Source organism: Hippoglossus hippoglossus, chromosome 23 (assembly GCF_009819705.1).
Source record: "Hippoglossus hippoglossus isolate fHipHip1 chromosome 23, fHipHip1.pri, whole genome shotgun sequence".
In the NCBI taxonomy this organism is placed as follows: domain Eukaryota; kingdom Metazoa; phylum Chordata; class Actinopteri; order Pleuronectiformes; family Pleuronectidae; genus Hippoglossus; species Hippoglossus hippoglossus.
In genome coordinates, this window is record NC_047173.1 from 16,679,110 (window position 1) to 16,703,683 (window position 24,574).

Consider the following 24,574-nt stretch of genomic DNA (forward strand, 5'->3'; position numbering starts at 1 on the left):
AAAACCACTTGATCAATAAAAGTAAATGTGTGTAAAATGAATAGTTGTCTGTTATTCATGTGGCTCCTGGTGCGGTGTGTCACTTCCTGTTTGCAGTGTCACTAAGACACGGCTGTGTTGTGAAGCTGTGGGCCTGTGTATTGTCTCGGCGACTGTCAGAGTAATTCTCGCTCCTCGTCATGAGGCGCTGCAGCCGAGCTATTTTCGGACGCTGGTCATTTCAGAGGAGATAGAGGCTCCTCTGTGGAGCGGCGTGTTAACCATGAGACTCGCCTCCGTCCTAATGCAGTTTGGCCTTAACTTAATTTCAACTTGTGAGAAAAATGCTTTGAAGCAAACAACAAATTATCGTCATTCACTGAAAGAAGCTTTTTTTGGTTTTTCTACGTATTATTTTTGTTTTTCAAACAGCATTTAAATTTTTTTATTTATTAAATAACTCATTCCATTAAAAAAACGACAGACAGTGGAGGGGTGTGGCCTGAGTCTGGGATGAATTCAACCCCCGACTTCAAAACTCTATCAACAATCCAACGTGAACAGAACACACACAGGAAGAGGAAGTCTCTGCTTTTACTACGGAAAATACTTTATTCGTTTGAATGCAAAAAGACAGAAAGACTATAAGTCACGTGGGCTTTACACAGAAGCAACACAGAAATGAAATCTGACTTTGGAAAAACGCTCTCAACTGGAGGGAGCAGGTCGTGAACATTTCAAATATGAAACCAACATCTCATCTTGTGTTTTCTACAGCGTGAGGAGCGTGATGCAGCTCAGACAACAGACACGGGTGAATTGACTGGATATTACTACATTTGTATGAAATGTCTGGTTTGGTCTGTAACACACACGACAACACGTCTGTAAAACACTTAATAAGAACAGATAAGAGCCACGATGACCTGCAATCATCAGATGATCAAACCAAAACCCAGAAACAAGTCGAACTGAAGCTAAGGCGTCTCACGTTCATGACAGAAGGAATCAAACGTTGGTTTTAAACTGCACATCCCAGACACATTTAGACTTTTTTTTATTTATTAACAACTCATATTTACAAAAATAGATATATCTTTTTTTTATTTCTGGGAAGAAATATGTTTTTTGGTAAATGCTTTTAAAAAAAGAGCAGATGAAGACTCTTGGAGCTGACGGTGTGCAAAGCGAGGATTAGAGGCCAAGCGAGGTGAGCGCAGGAGGAGAAATCTGTGGCTCCATCTTAAAACGTCTTTTAAAGCAACAGCTCGACATTTTGGGAAACGGTTTTGTTTGCTTTCAGTGAGAGGATTGATTCCTCCTGCACGAAGCTGGAGGAGCATCTGGAAACAGCGAATCACAGGAAGTCTTTAATTAACAAGTTGATATCATTTATTAATTAGTGAGTTTTAAAAGATGCAGAGTCGTGTCTGCATCGAAAGCAAAATAAACTTATTCCCAAAATGTCTCCGGATGCGTAAACGTTATTTTAAGGTGAAGTTTGCTACTTGAAACATGTGGCTCTGTAAAATGCATTTCATGACCAAAACTAAAAAGAATATGTACAGAAAGAAAAGTCTCAAATATTGACCCCTGATTCGCACACAGTCCAAATGTGTGAGGCTCCGCTCGCAGGGTCCCCACGTGTTTTTGCAAACCTCTGTAACATCTGTACACACCCCCCCAATATATAATGACGCTTATAGGTGTGAAATGACATTTGATCTCCAGCTGCACTCAAATCAAACACTTTTTCATTCCACCAAATATTTCAGAACGTCTCAGATTTTTCTCAAATAAGCGCAGGAACCCCCGAGCTGAGCCCTCGACGCGGGAAAACCTCGAGTCAGCCGAAGGAATATGAACAACATATAAAATAGCACAATAAAATAAATCGTAAAACACAATAAAAGTATCAAAATGTGATAGACTGTACGGAATAGAATTAAAAACATTTAATATTAAAACTAGAAAACAAGATTTCTATAAATACAGAGGTCCTCGTCAGTGTCCTGTACAAACGCCTCACCTGTCGTCTCTTAACACACGTTCCATTGGAATGAATGTCGCGCTACATTTGGATCGTTTTTTCGAATTTTATCTGAATTTAACAGCGTTTTCATGTCGGGTCAATTAGGACGAATAAAACTGACTCACGTAAAAACTATTCAGTGCAACTTTTACTTCACAACGGAAGGCAACCAGTGCCCCCCCCCCCCCTGTCTTCTTATTCGTGCTACTACAGTGTATCTGATTGAACAGAGATGGCTGAAAACATAAATGACCTTAAATAATCAGCAGTGGGAACAACTACTGTATGAGGTTTGCTCCAGGACACTGAACCATGCTCCAGAGGGGGGGAGGGGTCAAAGGTCAGGATGGGGTGCGGAGGAGGTCGGCTGGGGGGGGGGGGGGGGGGGGGGGGGGGGCGAGGGGGCGTCGACCTCAGGAGGTCTCGTTGACCGTTCGCTCCAGCTCGACCACTTTGCTGCGGCTCTCGTGCGTCAGCTGCTGCTCCAGAGACCTGACAAAAAGCCAAGAGGTGAGATGACGTCATCGCATTCTGAGCTTTCATCACATCTGTAATGAACATCTGGATCAGTTGTGTGGGGGTCAGGGTCTGAACGACAGGGAAATTACAATCAAATGAGCACAATGTGAAATGGATCAGAGACAGAGATGACAAACACGAGACCACAGAGACGGAGAATGACTCAAAAAGACCACAAAGAGACAAAGAGACAAAAAAAACTAAAGATAATGATGACAAGGACAAAGAAAGACCACAAAGAGACAAACATGATCTAAAAGAAACAAAAACATTCCCACAAAAAGACAAAAAAAGTCTACAAAGACAAGAAAAACGACCGCAGAGACAGAAATAATGACGACAAGGACACACAAAAGACCACAAAGAGACAAAAATTACCTAAGAGAAACAAACAAATTACCACATGGACATAAAATGATGACAAAGAGACACACAAGACCACAAAGAGAAGGAAGATGATCACAGGTTACATATAAAAACGGGTTTTGTGTTATTGCTCGGTCCTTGTTGTGTTCACACTAGACAACGAATCCACGAAATAACAGGATTAATCTGATTTATCATAATAACCTCTTCCGCTCCACAGATATTAAATCCCCTGATCTCCCTGTGTTGTTTTCTGTTGTGTTGTTGTGTTGTTGTGTTACTGTGTGTATCTGTGTGTGTTTACCTGTGCAGGTCGAGCAGCAGGTTTGTCGGCGTCTGCGTTTCGTTGTTTTTACTCATGAAAGGTGGGTGTGTCTCCGCCCTGACTGGCTCCACCACGAGCTTCTGCTGCTCCGAGTGACGCCACGCCGCCATGACGACGGCCGGCTTGTCCTCCCATTGGTCGGGATATTCGCCGCCGAGGCCGAGCAGGTGCGGCTGCTCGTCTTCGAAGGTCGACAACAGATTCCTCGACTTCACTGAAAGAGTTAGAACGATTGTTTTTCATTAATTATTATTTTTTTATTGGTTATGATTAAATTGGAAGGTAACTTTATAATCAAGTGTTAGAATATTAGACTTTAAATAAAGATGGACGACATGACAGCTTCCAAAAGTGAAGCAAAAGCATCTGGATCGCCCCCTGGTGGCTGGCTGCAGTATAGATCCTAAACCCCGGCTCCTCCATGTTAGTACTTGGGACATGGACAAGTGTTCAGTGGGAGGAAGTGGAGACGTGTCGTCCATCTTTATTTACAGTTTATGGTTAAAAGTATTTAGACTGAACACACCCAGTGGCACCAGTCGACGATATAAACCCCACACTCTCACACTGAAGTACACAACGTCCCACACACACTTATATATATATATATATATATATATATATATATATATATATATATATATATATATATATAATAATATAGCACCACATGTTATTATCTCATATTTGAAAAACAGTTCAGCCCACAGTGTGTGTGTGTGTCTGTTTGTGTGTGTGTCTGTTTGTGTGTGGGCAGGATGGGACAGGACACTGGATTTGATTTTTAAGAAAATTGTATCTGTTCTCTATTATAAAAGTGTGTGTGTGTGTGTGTGTGTGTGTGTGTGTGTGTGTGTGTGTGTGTGTGTGTGTGTGTGTGTGTGTGTGAGAGGCAGTGGAGAGGATGCAGTGAAAGGTCAACTCCTCTAATCAGTCTCTGTGGCTGTTATTGCTGCTCTGTAGGTGGAATCTGATTATTGCTGATGTTCTAATGGACCTCCACAGTTTTACAGCTGGGAACTAATGATTCATTACAATGGAAACAGCAGGACGGGTCAGGTTAAACTCTCAGTGTGTGTGTGTGTGTGTGTGTGTGTGTGTGTGTGTGTGTGTGTGTGTGTGTGTGTGTGTGTGTGTGTGTCCACTTCCAATAATGCATGGTGCTCTGTTTACCAGGAACACAGATATGAGAACATGTAGGTAAACAGATATATTCTCGTTATATTGACGACAAAAGTGTGAGCGACCGCAAATGTCAATGCTTCATTAAAATAAGTGTTTTTTTCATTCTTGTATTCCATATTTTTTCAATTAAAGCAACAGTGTGTAAAGTTTCCTGCTGAAAATTGGAGATAAACCAATCACCAAAGTTAGAAGAGACGTTCAGGGAAAATGTTCTATCCCATTTATCTGATTTCACGTTTTATTGCATAGTTTTATCACAGTCTCTCATATCCAAGTTTAGAACTATGTTATGATGTGTGTGTAGTTTGTGTGCACCCACCTGTGGCCGTGTACGACTCTTGGACCGACAGCTGCTTTGAGGCGAGGCCTGTCTCAGTGATGGTGGAGCACGGGGTCAGACTCCCGGGGTAAAAACTCCCCAGGAACAGAGAAAAACACAAAACCACCACCTGCACAGAGAGAAAGAGAGGAGGTAAGTACACAATGACTCACACAAAATCATCACACACAAACACACCTCACACACACAGTATAGTACCATTAAACACGATGATGTCTGGGTGCCAGCCATCCTGCAGGACTTGGGGACTTTGCCGGCCACCAGCGCCTGCAGAGACTGCAGCTGCTGCAGCAGAGACCTGGAGGACACACACACACACACACACACATACATTAGATACACACAACATAACACACTGGTCCCATACAGTATGTGCATTTCTCTTTCTCTTCGTTATTTACTCTGCATTTATAGGTTTTGTGTAAAGAGAGAGGTTTCAGCCTCTTACAGGAGAAGATCTGCTGAAGTTTTAATGAGTTAATCTACGACGAAGCAATTTGATGAAACACAACTTTACAGAAAATAAGCAACAAAGACCCAAACAAATAAAACCTGGAATTCTTTTGCACCACAATCTATCATAAGAACTCAATATATTTATATGTAGTTCAAAATAAACATGACTGGTGTCTGTTCAGTGTTAATGTCTCTTACTCAGCATCAGTCAGATTCTCCACTGAGGTTTTATTTGTATTACACACGCACGGACACACGCACGGACGGACACACACACACACTCACACTCACACACACACACACACACACACACACACACAGACGACAGTGACAGTGAAGACCACTTTAACCACTGAGTGCAAACAAGAGTGAAAACAGCTGCGTTCTAGTCAAGTCAGATGCACTTAACACACTCACTGGGTATAACACACACACTAACACACACAGACACACACACACATTGAGCATTTTACATGAAAATAGCCTCATGATTATTTATGGCTGCAGCTGAGCAGATGCAGAAGCTTTGGACTCGGCATCATTTGCAAATAATAAGATTCAGGTTCATTGTTTTCCTGTGTTTCATAAAAACAAACACCTGAACGTCCTGAAGCTTTGTGCCTGAGTCACACATCTGTGAACATCTGTAAACATCTGTACTCGTGTCACGTGTTCTTACTTGTTCGTGCACTCCAGAGATTCCACTTTCATGCGCAGCTCGTTGTTTTCGTTAGAGCAGTTCTCCACCCTGTGGTCAGACAGGAGTACTGCAGGGTCAGTGTCCACTCGCATGACTTTATAACAATTATTTAATGGAGGTGACATATTTTCTCTTTTTCTTTTCAGTCTACAGGAAGTTACAGCGAATGAAGGTTAACTTATCGCTACATTTACTTTAATTCTGCAATAAACAAACAGACTCAGGACTCAACATGCTCAAGGTGACGATATCTAGAGTCTAAGTGATTCAGTTTGTTCCTGCAGACACAGTCATGCAGGTGCTTCAAGTCTTCTTCATTCACTTTGATGAAAGGATGAAGAAGAACAAGATCGGGACTCACTTCTTCTCCAGAGCGTCCATGTACTCCTTCTTCTTCCTGCGACTCTCCTGAGCGGAAATCTGACGGAGAGAAGACGAAGGAATCGAATTAGAGAAACGATCACTTCGGTTTGTTTCATGTGTTTGAGGAAAATAAAATTCAACCAGGAAGACAGATCCTGATTTTTCAAGAGACTGATGTTCACTAAGGTTTAATATTCCTTCACGTCAGGTTTAAAAACAAAAATGAAAGATGAATAGAAATATTTCTGAACAGTATCTTTAGATTTATCAGTGTGAAATGCTCTGATGAGGTTTTTACACTGAAAACCTACAATATCATGAATATATTTGTCCATCTGAATAATAAATAACTCTAAATTATATTCAAGTTGAGGTGTTTTAATAAGCGGGTATCGAACATTATTTAAAGAACACACGTGTCAACAAGCTGATGAATGAGTCGAGACTGTAATTTGTACCTTATTCTTGATTTTCCTGCGGATCTTCTTCACCGCCTTCTCCTCGGCTTTGGTGAGCGGCAGCTTGGTGGGGACGGGGTAACCTTCAGCTACCAGCGTCCGGCGCTCCTCCTCCGTCAGGATCAGCGGCCCGGAGCCCTGCAGCTTCTACACACAGGAACGAAATGTACAAATTAAATACGTCAAACAAGGGAATCGAACCTGAACTCCGGCCTCTGTCCTATGTGGGTACTTCTACATTAACGTGTGTCAGGGCTTACATGAGCGGCGGTGAGCAGGGGGGAGTTGGACAGGGAGGAGGCGGCCCGCGGCGCCACCTTCAGGCTGGCCTGGGACGGAGAGGGGCTGGTGGGGGAGGTGGGGCAGGAGAGGCCGGGCGGAGCGTGGACGGGGCTCTGGCTGCCCTCAGAGTCGCTGCCGTGGGAACTGGGAGGAGTGGGAGGCATCTGCAGGGACTCCAGACCTGAGAGACGGAGAAACAAGGAGCAGAGGTTAGATCTCATCTGGGTGAAAGACACAATAATTAAGCTTCTGAAACATGATGCATTGTGAGAAAAGAAAACTCTTCCCACTAAATCTAGTCCTAAAAACTTAAAAAAATAAACTTTTATTTTCTTTTTTTCAAATTTAAAAAACATTATTCACTGCAATGGGAATATTTCATATGGTTTCTAATGTAAATTTGTGTCTCTGCTACTTTTACTTGTAGTAAACGAGTTGAACACTTGATCTAAAACTTGGATGTGAGGTATGTGAACAAATGGCCACCAGGGGGCCTCACAGCTCAGGAGGAAGAAGAGAAGAGAGATTCTGACCTTTGGGGGAAAAGTTGAGGAACTGATCGACTTCATGAGGCTCGAGTTTGATCTGAGGGACGATGCTTTCCTCTTTGATCTGCAACGGAAAGAAGAGGAGGAGGTGAGAAACAATGAAAAGTAAACATTTCAGTTTCTGTCCATCGGGAGTCTCTGGCCTCTCACCTTGATGCTCTTGCTCTGGTTGTGGCTGCTGACTGTGGCCTGAGGCGGGGCGGCGGTAGCGGCGGCGGCAGGGGCGGCGGCAGGGGCGGCGGCAGGGGCGGCGGCAGCGGGGGCCGCAGCGGGGCCCTCGGTTGCTTGGGGCCCCACGCTGGAGGCCAGAGACAGGGAGAGGCTGGGGAGGAGGGAGGGAGTCTCACACAGGAGGCCGTCCATGGCGTCCATGGCGTCCATGGCCTCGTCCTGCTCCATGGGCCAATCGGCCGAGTCCCCGTCTGATTCTGAAGGACAGAACGCGTCAATATGGAGTTTGAACATATCAGCGGACACCCCCCACCCTCAGAGTACGACTCTGTGTCTCACCAGCGTCGCTGCCTTGCTCTCCGGTCAGGTGCGACAGGGGCGACTGCGGCCGACTGTCCCCGCAGAGCGAGTAGCTGTGCTCGGCTGTGATGTGGGGGGGCAGAGGCGAGGACGGGGACAGGTCGCTATCGTCCTCGTCGCCCTCCATATCCTCCACGCCGCCCCGCACCCCGGACAGGAAGGGGTCGCTGAGGAGCTGACCCAGCAGGGCGTCATGTGACAGGTCGTCCAGCAGCTCAGAGAAGTGCTGGAGGGGGGGGGGGGGGGGGGGTGAAAGAAGATATTCTATAAACAGACGGAAATATGAGTTTGATCCCGTCGGAGACGAGACCACGAGCAGGAGGAGACGGGTCCATAATTATATAAAACTACCACAAATACTGTAGTTAGTCTGTGTGTCCCTCTCTGTAATTAGAGACACAGTCAGATTCTTCCCTTGAAGTTTCCCTGCTCGCTCGGCCCCCTGGGAACCGTAAAGCAGCCAATCAGAGAGCTGTAAAACTGTCTCTGACTCGAGATGCACCTAACCCCCCCCCCCCCACCAATCAGTGTGTGTGTGTGTGTGTGTGTGTGTGTTTCTCAGTGTGGTGACACTTTTATAAAACACACCCAGACGTTTACAGATGAGTCCTCCTCCCATAATCCTCTTCTGTTTTCAACCCCCCCCCCCAGACCACCAACCCCCAGCGTCTCCTTCATCACATTCCTTCTGCTGCATTCCTCTGAGTGTGTGTGTGTGTGTGTGTGGGTGTGTGTGTCTATGTGTGTGTCTGTGTGAGTGTGTGTGTGTGTCTGTGTGAGTGTGTCTGTGTTCAGGTGTTGTGACTAGAATAAACAAAAAGCAGCCAAAGCATAACCAAGGTGCTGATGTGTTGATAACACACTGTATACACATGTGTGTGTGTGTGTGTGTGTGTGTGTGTGTGTGTGTGTGCTAAACAGCTGGATCTTCCAACAGGAAACTCGTGTTTAAAGCCTCTAATTACTCGGCACTGAACAAATCATCAAGTCTTGACTTTAACTTTTACTTAGGATTTATTATTATAAAGCTGCAGTTAACTTCAATTAAAGAATTATTTCCCCAATTAGTCGAATAATTGATAATTGACAATAAACTGATTCAGTTGTCATCAGTGTAGTTTGGATAATATGAGATAAAACTTTACTGATCATCATAAATTAAAAATGTGTAGGTATAATTCACAATAGTTTACAATATAGTATGAATACAGAAAGTTATATATGTATATAAATGGGTTTGAAATCACAATAAGAAGTGTGGAAGTTTGGAATAATATTAAATAAAAAGTATATAATGTCGTCCATCTTTTAAAAACAGTCTATGGGTTAAACTCACAGATACTTTGGATTATTTTTAACATGTAACATGTTTTCATATTTTCTATTCATCTGTTTTGTGGAAAATAAGGATTGAATCATGTTTACACCCATATGCAAAAAAAGTTTTTTTATGGGTATCGTGGTATTTAAATACAGCGAGACAGATTTTTCCACACAGAGATCATAAATCTTTCTTACAAATGTGTGAATCTCTTATGAAAAAAGCAAATTTAAAGTTCTTGTGTTTCCAGTCGCGTCCTCGCTTGAACTTCTGATGTAACTTGAGTTACCAGGCAGAAAACTCTGAGCGCGTCCAATGAGCCGGGTGGAACCGGTCAGCGTTCAGCCAATGAGAAGGAGCTAAATCGTTTAAATTAGACACAGATGAAGTGAAAGAGGAGTTTCCGCTGGTTGAGAAAATAATATCTACAGTTTTAGTTACGCAACAGTCAACAAAAGAGGGAAGACAACGGAGGGATGGAAGAAGTGAGAGTGAAATCAAGATGGAGGACGGGAGGAAACGGGAGGAGGAGGGCGGCCCAACGCCAAACATGTGGCTTCGATTACAGACGGAGAAAGAGAGAACTTGACTCGCAGCCTTTTCACTTAGCGACACACACACACACACACGCACACGCACACGCACACAAGGTGAAATGACCTCTTCACCTCACAGACACACAACACACTCCTGCTTTATGTTCCCCTATATGGCCCGATTTCAGGCTTCTGTTGGGGGGGGAGAGTGTGTGTGTGTGTGTGTGTGTGTGTGTGTGTGTGTGTGTGTGTGTGTGTGTGTGTGTGTGTGTGTGTGTGTGTGTGTGTGTGTGTCTGTAATGCAAACACTGACAGCGCACCAGTGAATCTGCTCAGGGGAAGAGAGGAGGACAAATATTTAAACGTTTCTCCTCCACTGGGTTCGCCTCCAACTGTCGTGATGAATCAGTCAGTGGATCTAAGTGAACGTGCACGAGCCACAAAACCCGGCACATCACGGAAAGACATTAACAGCAACTTGTTGCCCCCCCCCCCCCACCCCACCCCACCCCACCCGAGCGTCTCCTGGCAACAGCTAAATCTCCACGGTTACCGAGAGCCAATCTCGTAGATCAAACTGTTGCTGATATTATTAAACCTCCCAAAAGAAATGGACAGTTCTGCTCTGATGATGATTGTGATTCTTAATTCAGCTCAAATAAATAAAAATACAGGTTGAATCAAATATACAATGATTTCCTTGTCTCTATAACTTGAGCAAACATTTGAGTATTTTCTGGTTTTAAATGTCAGGATGTTGTTTTATCTCGTCCGGCCTCAGGAGACTAAAGGAAACTGAGACTTTGGGTCAAGCTCGAAAAGAGGAAACCAACACGGAGATGAGAAAAGAGAAAAGGGCGTCGTTTTGAGACGGAGGAGTAATTACACACCGAAACCACGTTTAAATATAAGGGACGTTTTGTGGGTTCAGATCTGGTTTACGTGACCTTTGACACCACTTTGCTCTCCACAGCCGTTCTCCAGTAAAAACCCTCCTGAATGTGGACGCAGATAAATACCAGGAGGACACAGGGAGGTTGACGTTGTGTGTAAGGACAAGAAGCGTGTGGAGGTCCGGCTGCAGGAGAACGGAGACACAGGGAGGTTCTATGTGCTGCCTGTCATTTCTGCAGAGTGTGTGGTTGTGGTCGAGCGCGAGTGTGTAAAGAAAAGTAAAGAAAATGCGATTAAAGGGCAAGTCGGCCGACCTACAAGTCACTGACTGGGTGTAACTCATCACACACACACACATACACATACGCACACACAGACACACAACAGAACCCTCTTTGTCTCTGCAGCCCAACAGTGACGTGTTATTTAGCGGCTGTAACGTAACACTCTCCAGCTGCGGGACTCAAGGAGGTGAACAGGGGAAACTGGGAGTTTAAACTGGAACTGGGGTAAAACAACAGTGGGTCACTGACTCCACCGAAGGAGCAGCTCTTTCTCAATAACATTTTGTCCCCCTGAGGGACATAGAGCCAAGCAGAGGACGTCGCTGACAGGACAGATTGTGATGTGTTAATTCAGGTCTGAAGACAGAGGAGAGAGGGGGAATTCTTCGAGCTGCAGAAATCTAAACCAAACCAAACCTAAAGCAGCTGTAGTGACGGTTTAACGGTAAAAAATAAAGAATCTCGCAGACTTGTCAATAAAAGCCTGTACAGCTGTGTGGGTCAGTAGTTAGCAGCTGTGTGGGTCAGTAGTTAGCAGCTGTGTGGGTCAGTAGTTAGGATGTGTCTGTTCTAACCCTTAATGACCAGAAGTTTACTGAGGAACCGAGGGGAAGGGGAGAGTGTGATGATGTAACACCTCCCTCCCCTGGAAAGACCAGATGTGAGAAAGTCCGGCAACACACACACACACACACACACACACACACACACACACACACACACACACACACACACACACACACACACACACACACACACACACACACACACACACACACACACACACACACACACACACACACACACAGGCCTAAAGGTCATCGATGTCAAGTGAATTTCCAGCTGAGAGTGTGTGTGGGCGTGTGTGTGTATTCATGTGTGTACCTTGCCCTGGATCGATGACGCACAAACTGCAAACACACTAATAAAAAAGGCAAACACACACACTTAGTGTAAATGTCACGACTCAACCCATTAGGTTTTTTATTTCGGTGTAACCTCAGTTCATGGAAACATTTACTGAATTCTGTTCATGTTGATGTTTTTAATGTTTAAATGTTTAAATGTTGTTTCTTCTCGTTACATAACCTGTGACATCATCATCATCAGTAACTTTATCAGCCTGCAAATCTGCGGTTGTAAATGTTATGAAGTTGTAAAATATGAAAGATAAACTTTGAGTGTATTTTCAGTTTCTAATAAGCCCAAAGCAAAGGTTGGGAAGTCATTACGTTTGATATAAAAGTGAATAGCTCATCAATTAAGGTAAATTTCAATAATCGAAGTTGTAAATCTTATCATCATATTATCGTCTCCTCCTTTTTACAACTCGTTATCAGCCATGTGCTGAACCTCTGCCCTGTTTGTTAAGATGTTTTGCTCAGAGGTATTTGGGAGATTCTTGTGAAATCCAGTTCCTGGAGCTTCCCACCGTTCTGAGCGAACTCCCACAAGCCTCCAGGATAAAGAGCGATTTGCATATTTGAGCCTCTGTGTCGTCATTGTTCAGCGGCTGTAAGACAAAGTGCAGCGAGGAATGCTAACAATGTGCGTGAGCTGTGTTAACACTCAAAGTACACGTGTAGATACTGTATCCGCAGAGCGGCAGGGATTCAAACCCTCAACACAAACACAGGAAAGCTTTGGTTTGAGCAGCTGAGACGGACGGAAACAACACAACACTGACGTTTCTGCGTTTAACACGGCAGCAGCAGGATTTGACTCACTCATAGAAATCAGTTCCATAAACGTCTGATTCTTAAAAATCAATGGCTACAAATTATTGGTTAAATTGGTTTTGGTTTTATTACCATTTACTCTTTTATTATCATATACTTTCAAATCTTTCTGAACTTATTAATCCTTTTTTAACATTTAGTTCTATTTGATTTGATGATATTATTTGATATTTCAGGATTCCATTGTCTGAGGAGAACTTTGCAGGAGATTCTTTGCTTCGTCCCTCTCGTCCCGTTGTTATCTGAACTTTCTCGGGCGGCTCTCACTTCCTGTCCGGACAGTTGATGGATCTGGGTCACGGAGGGTCGAGCTCTCGTCCTGGTGAGAACCGGCTCGAGTCCTTTATCGGAACGAGAGCGTTCTTGTGAGGCGAGATCACTTTTCTGGCCTGAGCGTCAGTGAGTCAGAGGAGGGAGATCGCTCATGGCTGCGATGAGACACCATGGAAGGGATGATGTCAACCAGACGAATGTGTGTTTGTGTGTGTCTGTGTGTGTGTCTGTGTGTAGGAACAAACAGACGTGGATACACACACCAGAAGGGAAACACAAACATGAGGAGGTTTGTGAGGTTTATGAGTTTGTTCATCAGAAATGAAGCTGTCACACACAGAACTGCATCGTGTGAGAGCTGCAACACTGTCCAGACTGCACACACACACACACACACACACACACACACACACACACACACACACACACACACACACACACACACACACACACACACCAGATAAGACCTATGATATCAGAAACCCTCTGAGGTCTGTGGTTTGTCTTTGTGCCACTCGTTCTCACACACACACACACACACACACACACACACACACACACACACACACACACACACACACACAGTCCTGTTCACTCTCATGAACGTCTCACGGTTTCAGACATTTTGGTTGTTTTTGACCACATAAGTTCAAAATATTCAGTTTGCTTTGAAAAGAAAGGACGAATGATTCAGAGGCCGGAACGAGGACGTTTTAAATTGAACAATAGGTCAATTATTAAAGTAGGAAACGTTTACCTCATTATTTCGTCGCACAAAAGAACAGGTTGTTTCCTGATTGAGCTGCTTAAAGGACATCATTACTTTTATGAAGGGCCTCGGCCTCAGGGCAGATTTTCTCCTTTGACGTGGGTCAAAGGTCAGAAAGACGAAGCACACAGAGGTGCATCTTGGGTAAAAAGGACGGACAAGTCAAAAGGCAGTAAAAGAATCCAATTCAAAGCTCCTGAATACACAAAAAATACAACATGTGTGTTGACGTGTTCACCCATTTGAATCTGTTCTGTAAACACAGAAGTGGCGGAGGTGGAGAGATGCTTAACGGATGTAAACAACAGGATGTGGGAGAGAGAACCAGGAGGCGTGACCTCCAGCTGGGCCGTGGAGTCTCCGCCCACAGGCCGTTCTGAACGTGACAGGAATCACAGCTGATCCATTACGAAGTTTCACGACTGAAGAAAGTAAAAAGCTTTTCAAACGTCGGAGGCAACGACAGGAAACGTGTTTTTAAAAAGGAAGCAGAGAGTTCACAGAGTCAAAGTTCAGAACTCTGTTGTTATCCGAAGGCCGCGGTGCAGATATGACAGTGCACGTGTTTGTGTGGGTTCATGTGTGTGTTCATGTGTGTGTCTGTGTGTGTGAGGAGCAGCAGTGGGCACAGACGGAGACGATAAAGAAAAACAGACGCACAACAGAACAAATGGAAACAACGTCTCCTTCTCTCCCTTTGGGTCCCTCTTCTAGTAAAATCCCATCCTGCTCCCCCCCCCGTCTGCCCCATGGAGCTTCCCAAAACACACACACACACACACAGTAACACAAACTTTCCAGTCTGTCACACCGACCTATCACTGAGCACCACCCCCACGCTTCCCACACACCGACCCTCCAGATGTTATGAAAGACTTCACCAGACAGAGGTTTGGACATTCGGGCCGTTTTAATAGCTGCATGAGGAAAAGCCTGCTGGTTTATATATAAATATATTTTATATACATTTACAAGACACAGTTCCAGTGTTTGAAACTAAATATTTTTTTTAAACTTCCCCTCCAATAAAGTACACAAAGGTTCGTGGCTATTTACACGACAACGCCCAGAAGTTCAAAATAAAGCAGAAGGAATTAGCGCGTGTTATATTTCTATCACTGCCGATCGGAGCCGATAAAAACCTGTGAGTGACAAAAGCCAGATGTTAGTTGGTGTTAGTGGGTTTATTGACCAGTAGAAAACAGGCCTCACATAAAGTTCTGTACTGGAGCTTTTCTTTATGAGACAACATGGATGTGTTTTTTAAAATATTCGGATTCAATGAGCTGATTTATTCTTTTAAAGATTTACGTCTTCAGCAGGAACCAGTGAGTTCAGGGACGTTTCTGGAGACGGACCAACATCTTGTTGGGTTTGGTCTCTTGTGGAGTTCAGTGTTAAATGATGTGACTTGAAATGTATACTTTGTTTGTTTACAGGAAAACGCCTTCAAGTGTAAAACACCATGAAACTAACAACTGACTTTCTACGTCTCTCTCTCCCTCTAATCCAGCTCTCGTCCTGTGTGTGTGCTTGTTAGAAACTGGGTCAACACACACACACACACACACACTCAAACACACACATAATTCATTCCATGTCTCCACTGTAACACTGACCAGTCATCAAGTGCAACACACACACTTCCTGCCGCTGCACAACTGAACTCCGTCACACCTCTCCTCACAGTTTTAACATTTCCTTTTGTATCTCTCACATTTTCCTCCCGTCAGCACAAACGTTTCCTGTTTTCCTCCTTTGCACCAACTCTCCATCGCTTCAATCACCTCGACTCAACGAGCGTCGCCTGAGATTCGAACTCTCTGAGAGTGAGAAGATTCGGGGGATTTATTTGAAGCTAATCTGACTGAAAGAGACAAATTGATCAAGTCCCTTCCTGTGTTTTATCGGCTTGTTTGCTGCAGGATCCAAACACTGGTTGTCACGATGACTGACGGTCTGTTTCCATGAAAGGATTCCTCCGTCCACCTCCTGCTGAATGCTGGGTAAAAGAACTGGGTCAGTCTGGGTCTCGCTGGGTTCCCCATAGTGAGTTTATTAATCCGACCACTTGGTGAAACTTGTTTGGGCGCCGCCGGTGTTATGATGGGAGCAGTCTGAGGCGGCCGGTTGCCAGGCAGAGGAATGTCTTTGTTTATCCTGAACACGTCACACACGCACGCGCACACACACACACACACACACACACACACACACACACACACACACACACACACACACACACACACACACACACACACACACACACAGATGGAGAGAGGCGTCTGTCCGATGGAACCAGTTCACGTAGGAGAAAGGTGTGATGCTAGGGAATGTTCACCATCTTCACCAGCCGACTGCTCCTGTGAGTTATTAACGTTGACACCAACAAGCTGCTCTCAGACCTGCAGTGAACTTTTTATAAGTAATAAGTCTGGATAATGTCCGAATGAGCCTGAAGAAAACAAATATCGTGGGTTGAAAAAGAGGAAAAGTTCCAGTAAATACCTGGAGCAACCGACTCAGACGTTTAACTTCTCACATGCAGAACCTCCGGAAAACTTCAGGAACACGTCCAAATGTCAGTGCAGGTCTGACGCAGGTTTATTGAGTTTGAGAAAAAGAATTTATGTGGAATTTTTGAAGGAAAAAGGAATCAAGACGTAAAGGGTTGAATAAAAACATAGAGTAGGAAAAAGGAAAGGGGGGGTCAGTTGGAGGGAGGAACAACTCGGAGGTTAAGTTGCTGTTTCTTTGGGAAAATCAAGCAATGTCTCTGGTATTCGACACGAGAGCCAACTCGTCCCGGCTCAGCCTGCAGGAGTCAGGCAGGAGGAGGGGGGGGGGGTGAAAGGTTAACGAGACGACGGATGAGGAGGTTTCTGTCGTCTACGACTCTGGATGTTTAACTGCGAGATCTATAAAGAAAAACAGAAGTACAGCGTGTCTCGCTGTTTAATCTTCAGTTTACAGGCTTCACGCTCTTTCATGTTCAGAAGCTGAGACGCTGCAGCTCGTGCTGCGACGGCTCCGAGTCGACTTCTGTCGAAGCTGCAGCTTTAAAGTCTGTGACGGAGAATCCTGATTTATACCTGAGGTGGAACAACTGTAGACTCATCCTTCAACCTCAGACTGCAGCAGGACGAGGAAAGAAAGAAAGAAACAGACGACGGGAAAGAGTGGAAGAATGAAAGAGAGAGAGAAAGAAAGAGTGGTCGTGTGCTGGATTCCAAACTGCTTCTATATAAAACTGCTTCCAGGCTCATTTTAGGGCTGAACGTCTTTAAAGCACTGAGCCGTGTGTTAAGCCCACTCCCTGCTAACCACACACACACACACAGACACACAGACACACACAGACACACACACACCATCATTTGAAACCTTTTATGGAGCCTAAACCAAAGACAGGGGGGGGCGATGAGACAGAATCAAGAAAAGAGAGCGAGGGGGCAGACGGATAAATTTAGCTTTGCCTCCAAGAAGGAAGGCTCCTGTGGATTTTCCATAATGATCCCTCTCACTCTGATTGCTACCTTGGACTCGCCCTCAAATGGCGGCCTGCCTGCGGCGAGCTGACAGGCCGAGTCCACTTCCAACTTTCAGCGCCGGGAGAAACGTTGCATCAGACTGGAGAAGGAGAGAAACGTGTCCGGGACGACCATGTGCGAACCATGTGAAGGCTACCGTCGGTTTCTGGAGTTGAGAGAGTTCAACGTGGGGAAGGTGGATTCGATTAGAGCGAGGTCGGAGAGAAATATGTTCCCAGATATTTTAATGTCATCAGGATGGGGGAGAGCTCAGGGGAAGAATTTAAAAACTATGTGAAGATGAAGGCCGGGTTCAGGTTGGAGCAAAGGAACTGCAGGATATATTGAAAGGTCTCAACTTAAAAAGTAAAACCCTGGGTCAGAGTCAGAATCAGAATCAGAAGCATTCATACAACAAATAGATGCAAAATTTAACCAACTCGAATGTCCCTCAGCATTAAAAGCCAGGAGGTAACGCCTGAGAACATATAGAACATGTGCATATCACCTTTCAAACTCTGGTTACAAAGTCATTCACGAGATGAAACCGGAGAATCAAAGGGAAACAGGAGGAAACAAGGAAAAGCAGTTTGAAGATCAGACGACATTAGAGCAGAAATATGAGTACGAATGTTTTCAAAAAATCAAAAAGATCAAATCAGAGAGTTCAAACCTCTGCTAAGGCCCAACTTCAATCAAGCTGCACCAATCATAGGCAGGCGGATCCTTCCCAACACAACATATCCCATGATTCATTGCGCTTCTGTGACAAACAGGTAATGGCAGCAGGAAGCGAGGCGAAAGATCAGGACCTCCGAAGGACGCGGGCCCTGACGCTCGCCCGTCTGCAAACCAATCAGAGTGGAGGTCGACGCAGCCCACGCAGGTGATGTCGACAGGACGAACGTATGTCAGACTCAATTCTTTAGTCCATAAACAACAACGTGACAACAGAACTAACAAATGGAAACTATGGAGCAAACACGTGAAGCTTGTTCTGGATTTTCCGGTGTGAAAACGTCTTGAAGCAGGAAGAGGCGGAGTTTGACGACCAGTGAACTTGCTGGATGGGTTTTTCTTTTTTCCTTAAAAATGTGGCTCGGGCTGAACAGATTCTACGTTTACCTGCTGCTGAGCCGCAGTCGGCTTCAGGTCGGTCAGCGACCAGACTCCAGGAGCTGCTGCGCTGTACGGACACGTGGAAACCAGGATAATCTCATTTCTTTTCAGCTTTTATTCTGACAATCTCACCTCTTTCAATATCAAGGTTTCCAAAAGCCCTTTGTCATTCACTTTGACACAAAGGACTTTCAGACCAACCTGAAGATCCGGCACCACACCTGCAGTAATGACACCGTGTTTCATCACCACACACACGTACGCACACGCACACACACACACACACACACACACACACACACACACACACGTACGCACACGCACACGCACACACACACACACACACACTCTCTCAGCTGATAGACGCCAGGTCGAGGTGATATGTGGAACAGTGTATACAAACCACGGAGACACTTTGACCTTTGACCGCTGATCAAATGTGAGCGATTGTGAAAGTGTGTTGGCGTTGATCTGCCCTCCATATAAAACTGGAGAGTGTGTATATGTGTGTGTGTGTGCGTGTGTGTATGTGCGTGTGTGACCGTCTCGGCCTACACACTGACACTCATGTTACAGCACGGACACACGGACCATTCAGACGGAGGCAGAGCGAGGCCACCGGCGAGCAGGATGCCCTGCCCCAGCGGAGAACAGGCTCTGCACTGTGAGCACATGGATCAAACTGTTTGCTCTCAACGCTGCGTGTGTGTGTGTCTGTGTGTGCGTGTGTGTGTGTCTGTGTGTGTGTGTCAGAATGCACAGCGTTTATGAATAAAAGCGTCGAACCACAGCTGGAGTTAGATTTATGGAGCCGAGGACGCCGGGTGTTATGTAAGCAGACACATATTTGCGACGCCCTGGAGCATGTGCAGAGCAAATAGACTCTTCTCCTCGGCAGGTCCGACTCTGTGCGGACGACATGTGCCGAGCAACACGCCATGTGTCCTTTGGCGTGTTGCAAGTATGAGCAAGTGCAGGAAGATGGAATTTAAGTTTGTCTCTGTGTCTATTTCCCAAATGATCCAGTTCACCTCTCACAGGAGGGATAATACAGTGATGTACATTTTATATTTCTGTGTGATTTGGAGACACAATCTATTCACAAAGACATTCATCTTCTTCAGGTGTCACACACAAAGTTGAAGTAAGAAAAGAAACGATTACATACAGAACTATAATATCTATAGATTGACTTGATATAAATAAGTTTTATTTAGGCTCATTTCAACCAAAATGTTCCTGGAACTTGTTTTAAAAGCTTCCTGCAGATCGTAGAAATGAAGAAAGTATGTTTTTGATAGCGACTTGATTCATCGGCTGATTGATTTCACCTTCTCCTTTGTCAACGTCAAACAGAAGCATGTTAAATATCTCTGACTCGCTCGCTCCCACTTCAAAGAGGGATTGTGTCTGTCACTGTCGAGTGACAAATAAAAGAAGCTGACGCGTCTCCACCTTCACCGTGACGCTGCCGGGTGGTTATTTTAAAACCTGAGGAACTTGATTATGGTAAAAGCTGAAGGAATTGCTGGGAGGGGCCTGAACCGGCTGATGGGAGAAGCAGGCGCTGAGAAGGTCGACATTGTTGTGAGGAATCCCAGGTCAACAAACCCCCGGAGAGAGAGAGAGAGAGACCCGACCCACGGCCGGGGGACGACGCACAAAGACTCAACAGTCTGTTTCTCAAGCTGCACCTCATTCAAACAGTGTTGGCTTTCACACACACACAGACACACACACACTATTCATGCTTTACTATATATAGAATATTCACTGTGCTAACAAGAGCATCTTGGAGCTGCCTCTTCACACAACCTGTCCTTTATAGATTTATATTTGTCTCTTTCTCAAACACCTGGAGGAAAAACCCCTGGATCCACGTTCGGGGTCCGAACATCGACTGTAAATAAAGATGGACGACGCGTCTCTACTTCGTCCCGTTGTACAAAAAAATGGTACCAAAATAATGGTGTTTTGCCATCTTGCGGTTTTGACGTCATTTTGAAGTCAAGGCTAGTGATCGTGGTGAGAGGAGCCGCGGTATCAAGGTCCCGCCGATACACGTCCTCGACCAATCACGAGTCCGTCTCAGCTGTCAATCATGGGGTCTGTGTTTAAACCTGACACACATTGGGGTTTCCGACCCGAACCTGATTTAGTTAACGTAGCTCCACTGAGTTTGTGTTACTCTGTGCCTGACACACATGGTCATAATCCTTGACAAAGATATATTCAACATGTACTTTGACTTTTTAGTTTGCTCCATGTCCCATCTGTTAACATGGAGGAGGTGGGGTCAGCCCCCAGAATAAATAACTAATAACTGAATAACGTGGATCCACATCAGTCAGACTCTTATGAGACTTTCATGAACTTCATTTCAGCTCTTAACACGTCTCTCAGCAGCTCCAGTCACTTCCTGTTTATTCGGACACTCATCTTGGGTTTTAGCCTCTTGGCCAATGAGCTCCTGGATGATTCTTCCATCTTGAGACAAATCTGTTATAACAATAACCCGGTTTCCTCTGGAATCTGATCAGAGAGCAGCTGCAGCTCGGAGCAGATACAGTCTGAAGGTATTTGACAGAATCTGTGGCCTCAGGACTCGTTTGGAGGACCCACATTCACAGCTTCAGCACAAGTCTTTACCTGTCTGCAGCTTTTCATAGGAGAGGGAAATGCCACTGAGCGCGTGTGTCTCTGTGTGTGTGTGTGTGTGTCTCTGTCTGTGTGTGTGTGTGTGTGTGTGTGTGTGCACGCGCACACTGTCTCAGACTCCGACCCAGTCAGCCTCTGTGGTGTCTGATTACCATCCTGCAGGCCAGCTGGATTTTTCCCTGTAAACTCAACCTCTCCTCCCATCGCCTCCACACACACACACACACACACACACACACACACACACACACACACACACACACACACACACACACACACACACACACACACACACACACACACACACACACACACACACACACACACACACACACACAATATGTGCACAAAGTCGCACTCACACACACTGTGTCTCTCTCTCAGACCCACACCCACAATCCTCTTGGCCCTAAGTTTGGCCCAGAGACACATAATATGCTGCAACACACACTTCAAGTTGCATAACTGAAAGTCTTTTAAAAAAGGTCCACCTTTTAAACTTTCCCTGTGTTTAAATAAAGTTTTGAATCCACAAGAAGAATTAAAACCCGTCTCCTCTGCAGCTCCATCTTTACAGATCTCTTTAAATGTCCTTTAAGTCTAAATTCACTTTCAGTCGTATCCTTGAAAGTCGGAGAAACAAAAGTACGGAGACACCTGAACTGATTCGGAGTAGTGATGCCAAATTGCTGCTGGAAATAACGGTGGGAATAAAGAGCGTCTTTGTTCGGCGCCTCTCTGCAGCTTTAAAGAACAGTTTGTCTTCCTCGGAGTTTTCTGATGCAGCTCGTCTCAAACCTCAAGAACTTTCACTCCAGATAATTACTCTGGTCTTTATCTGCAGCTTCATTTCACTGCACAAATCAAAGGAAGTAATTTCATGTGATTTACAATCATTTCAATATAAGTTTCAACTTGAAGACGCTGGGGATTTGACCTCAGGCTCCACTTCTCCCTTTAACCAGCACCTTTCTTTATAATCTAATATAATCGTTTCTCTGAGTCTTTTTTCTTTTCTTTGCACAGAGTCAACTTCTCTTCAAAGACAAGTTCACCTTTAACTTTAACTCGCTCTGTGCAGGACGTGTGTCGGCACGTGTTCGTGTTCGTCACTCTCACAATTTGAGTAAACTAACAGAAATAGATGGTAAATATTTGAGCAGAAAGTGACTTCAACAAACTCGTGTTTCATTCAAACAAAATAATACTAAATTAACAGTAAAGATTCCAGATTTTGATTTAAATGAAGTGTGTGTGTGTTATAAGTGCACTGGGAGGTGTTCAGTCACACAACAGGAGGCTCTCATCTAGACTGCCCCCCCTCCTATAAATAAACCTGGAATCTGAGAGCACACTGGGTCTTTTATTTTGAAGGAACTCCAGTGGTTTTCTGTACCGGCTCAAGTTTGAGAAGTTCAACAGGGTCGTCACTAAACGTTTCAAAAGATGTAGAAACCTCTGATCGTCATCAGAAACTTCTCATATCTTTATTTTATGGAGGTTTTGTGTCTCTGGTCGTCGTCAGGGAGGAAAATCTCAGGAGTCAAAGACGATATTTAGTGTTTCAGAGCCCAACCCCCACGAAGTGAGTCAAGACCCCCACTGGAGAAAAGGAGCAAACTCTCATCTTGAAGAAGAGTCACTGAAATCTTTCTCTTTGCATTTCTATAAATCTGATGATCTTCATGTCAGTGAAATTAAAAGTATAAGTCAAATGCAGCGGCCTCTGTTGAGATACGACCTCGACTGAAATACTTCCTTAAAGTTTGAAATCTTCAAATAAAGCTGCTTTGTTTTGTCTTTGAAGAAGAGAAAACTTGAAAATGAAAACTTTTAATCTGCTTTCCCTCTTATTAAACTGATGATTACTAGAAATAGTCTTTGTTTGCAGCCCCAGATTTGAGTGAGCATCAAACTCCATATGTTCACATCTTTAACATTTTGTCTGTATCACAGATTTTAATGACTTTGTGCAAAACCGCCAAAATATTTTACATTCTTGATTCTTGAAGTTTAATTATAAGTAAGAGTATAACAAGTTTAAATGTCTGTCATGTTCAAGACTTTCTGAATAAATAATATGTTTAAATGAGAGGGAAAGTGAGAGAGGAGTGAAATTAGAGTGAGACACAGTCTGACTTGCATCCTGGACCCCAAGGTTCAGGTTGTGGACGGAGAGCCGGGCACCAGACACTTCACCCCCCCCCCCCAACACACACATTACGAGTGAGAGATATTCCAAAGCCAATCAGGAGATCGATCACTCGCACACACTCCGTCCTCTTCCCCCCCATCAATCAATCAATCCATCCATCCACCCATCAATCAGTGGAACCTGGTGGATAACTCACGTTGGTGTAGAGCACCGAGTCGATGTCTCCAGTCTCCGACAGCTCGCTGAGGTTCCTGTCCCAGTGCAGGAAGGTTTCACTGCTGTCCAGGATCTCCATGGTTCCTCCACGCACACGCACGCACACACTCACAGGTGGATGTGGTTGTTCCTCCTCCAGCAGAAGAAGAAGAAGAAGAAGAAGCAGTGAAGTTTTGTTGTAAACAGGTCAAACTGGAAACTCCTGATCTCACTCCGGGAGGAATAAAGTTTCCAACAAGTTGTCTGAGCAGCAGCAGGATAATAAAACACAGATGTTGGGAGTCAGAGAGTCGCAGCTGCAGCAGAGTCCGAGTCCGAGTCGCGCTCCTTCTTCTCCTTGTTGTTGTTGATCATCTCGTTCTGTCTCAGCGTCCACAGCTGCAGCCTCAGTTTCTCGCTTTCCTCCTCCTCCTCCTCTTCCTCCTCCTCCTCCTCCTCTCAGCCCAGACACACAGGAATGTGTGGGAGGAGTCACACACACCCACAGACACACAAAATACACATTTAAAACACACACACTTTCCCTGGATCAATGCACGTGACAGATATCTGTGAGCAATTAATTCAAAACACTAGAAATTGAACCTGAGGGTAAAATATAAAGTGATTCGTCTTCTCCAGCTGTTTGAGACACGAGTGTCAAGTAAGGATATTTACACACTAAGGTTTCCGGTGTCTGATTTCAAAATAAAAGTCTCATTCACCGTTTTCTGGCCACAACGGTTCAATACATGACAAACACCACAACTACAACTTCAATAACAACTACTACTACAACTATTACTACTATAACCAATAATATTGATAATAATAATTAATAACCTCAATATGCTGATGAAAAATCATGTGATACGATAAAAAGCTCTGGAAAAGTTACCAAATGGACCTTTTATGAAGAAACTGTAGTTTGACTCCAATGTCTAAGGTTAATAATCATGGATTTATTGTTGAGATATTGTATTTACACTTGTACATTTTGTTTTGAGTACTAACATT

The 24,574-nt window shown here is 44.6% G+C and overlaps 1 protein-coding gene across 3 annotated transcripts; it reads right to left on the reverse strand.

Annotated features, from left to right (window-relative positions):
- Nucleotides 1–566: 566 nt before the first annotated feature.
- Nucleotides 567–24,196, reverse strand: creb3l2 (cAMP responsive element binding protein 3-like 2). Of its 3 annotated transcripts, XR_004613142.1 has the most exons (13): nt 23,559–24,195; nt 8,064–8,310; nt 7,704–7,981; nt 7,539–7,617; nt 6,984–7,186; nt 6,724–6,870; nt 6,264–6,322; nt 5,882–5,950; nt 4,945–5,044; nt 4,726–4,855; nt 3,201–3,435; nt 1,341–2,503; nt 567–1,300 (listed from the first exon to the last, which is right to left on the reverse strand). XR_004613142.1 is itself a non-coding variant. In XM_034578764.1 (12 exons), exons 1-12 carry the CDS (start codon nt 23,655–23,657, stop codon nt 2,425–2,427), a joined length of 1,725 nt encoding a protein of 574 aa, XP_034434655.1. In that variant the 5' UTR covers nt 23,658–24,195; the 3' UTR covers nt 567–2,424. The 3 variants fall into 3 exon arrangements, 2 of the variants coding, with proteins under 2 accessions (XP_034434655.1, XP_034434656.1); XM_034578764.1 differs by having other exon boundaries at nt 567–2,503; XM_034578765.1 differs by lacking the exon at nt 567–1,300 and having other exon boundaries at nt 2,450–2,599; nt 23,559–24,196.
- Between the last annotated feature and the right edge of the window lie 378 nt (nt 24,197–24,574).

Bases quoted from the DNA above. Each gene is read 5' to 3' on its own strand.
- creb3l2 (XM_034578764.1), bottom strand. From the start codon at position 23,657: ATGGAGATCCTGGACAGCAGTGAAACCTTCCTGCACTGGGACAGGAAC. The intron at 8,311-23,558 runs GTGAGTTATCCA...CCCCCCCTCCAG, and splicing joins ACTCGGTGCTCTACACCAAC to CACTTCTCTGAGCTGCTGGA. The intron at 6,871-6,983 runs GTAAGCCCTGAC...TCCTGTGTGTAG, and splicing joins CCCTGCTCACCGCCGCTCAT to AAGCTGCAGGGCTCCGGGCC.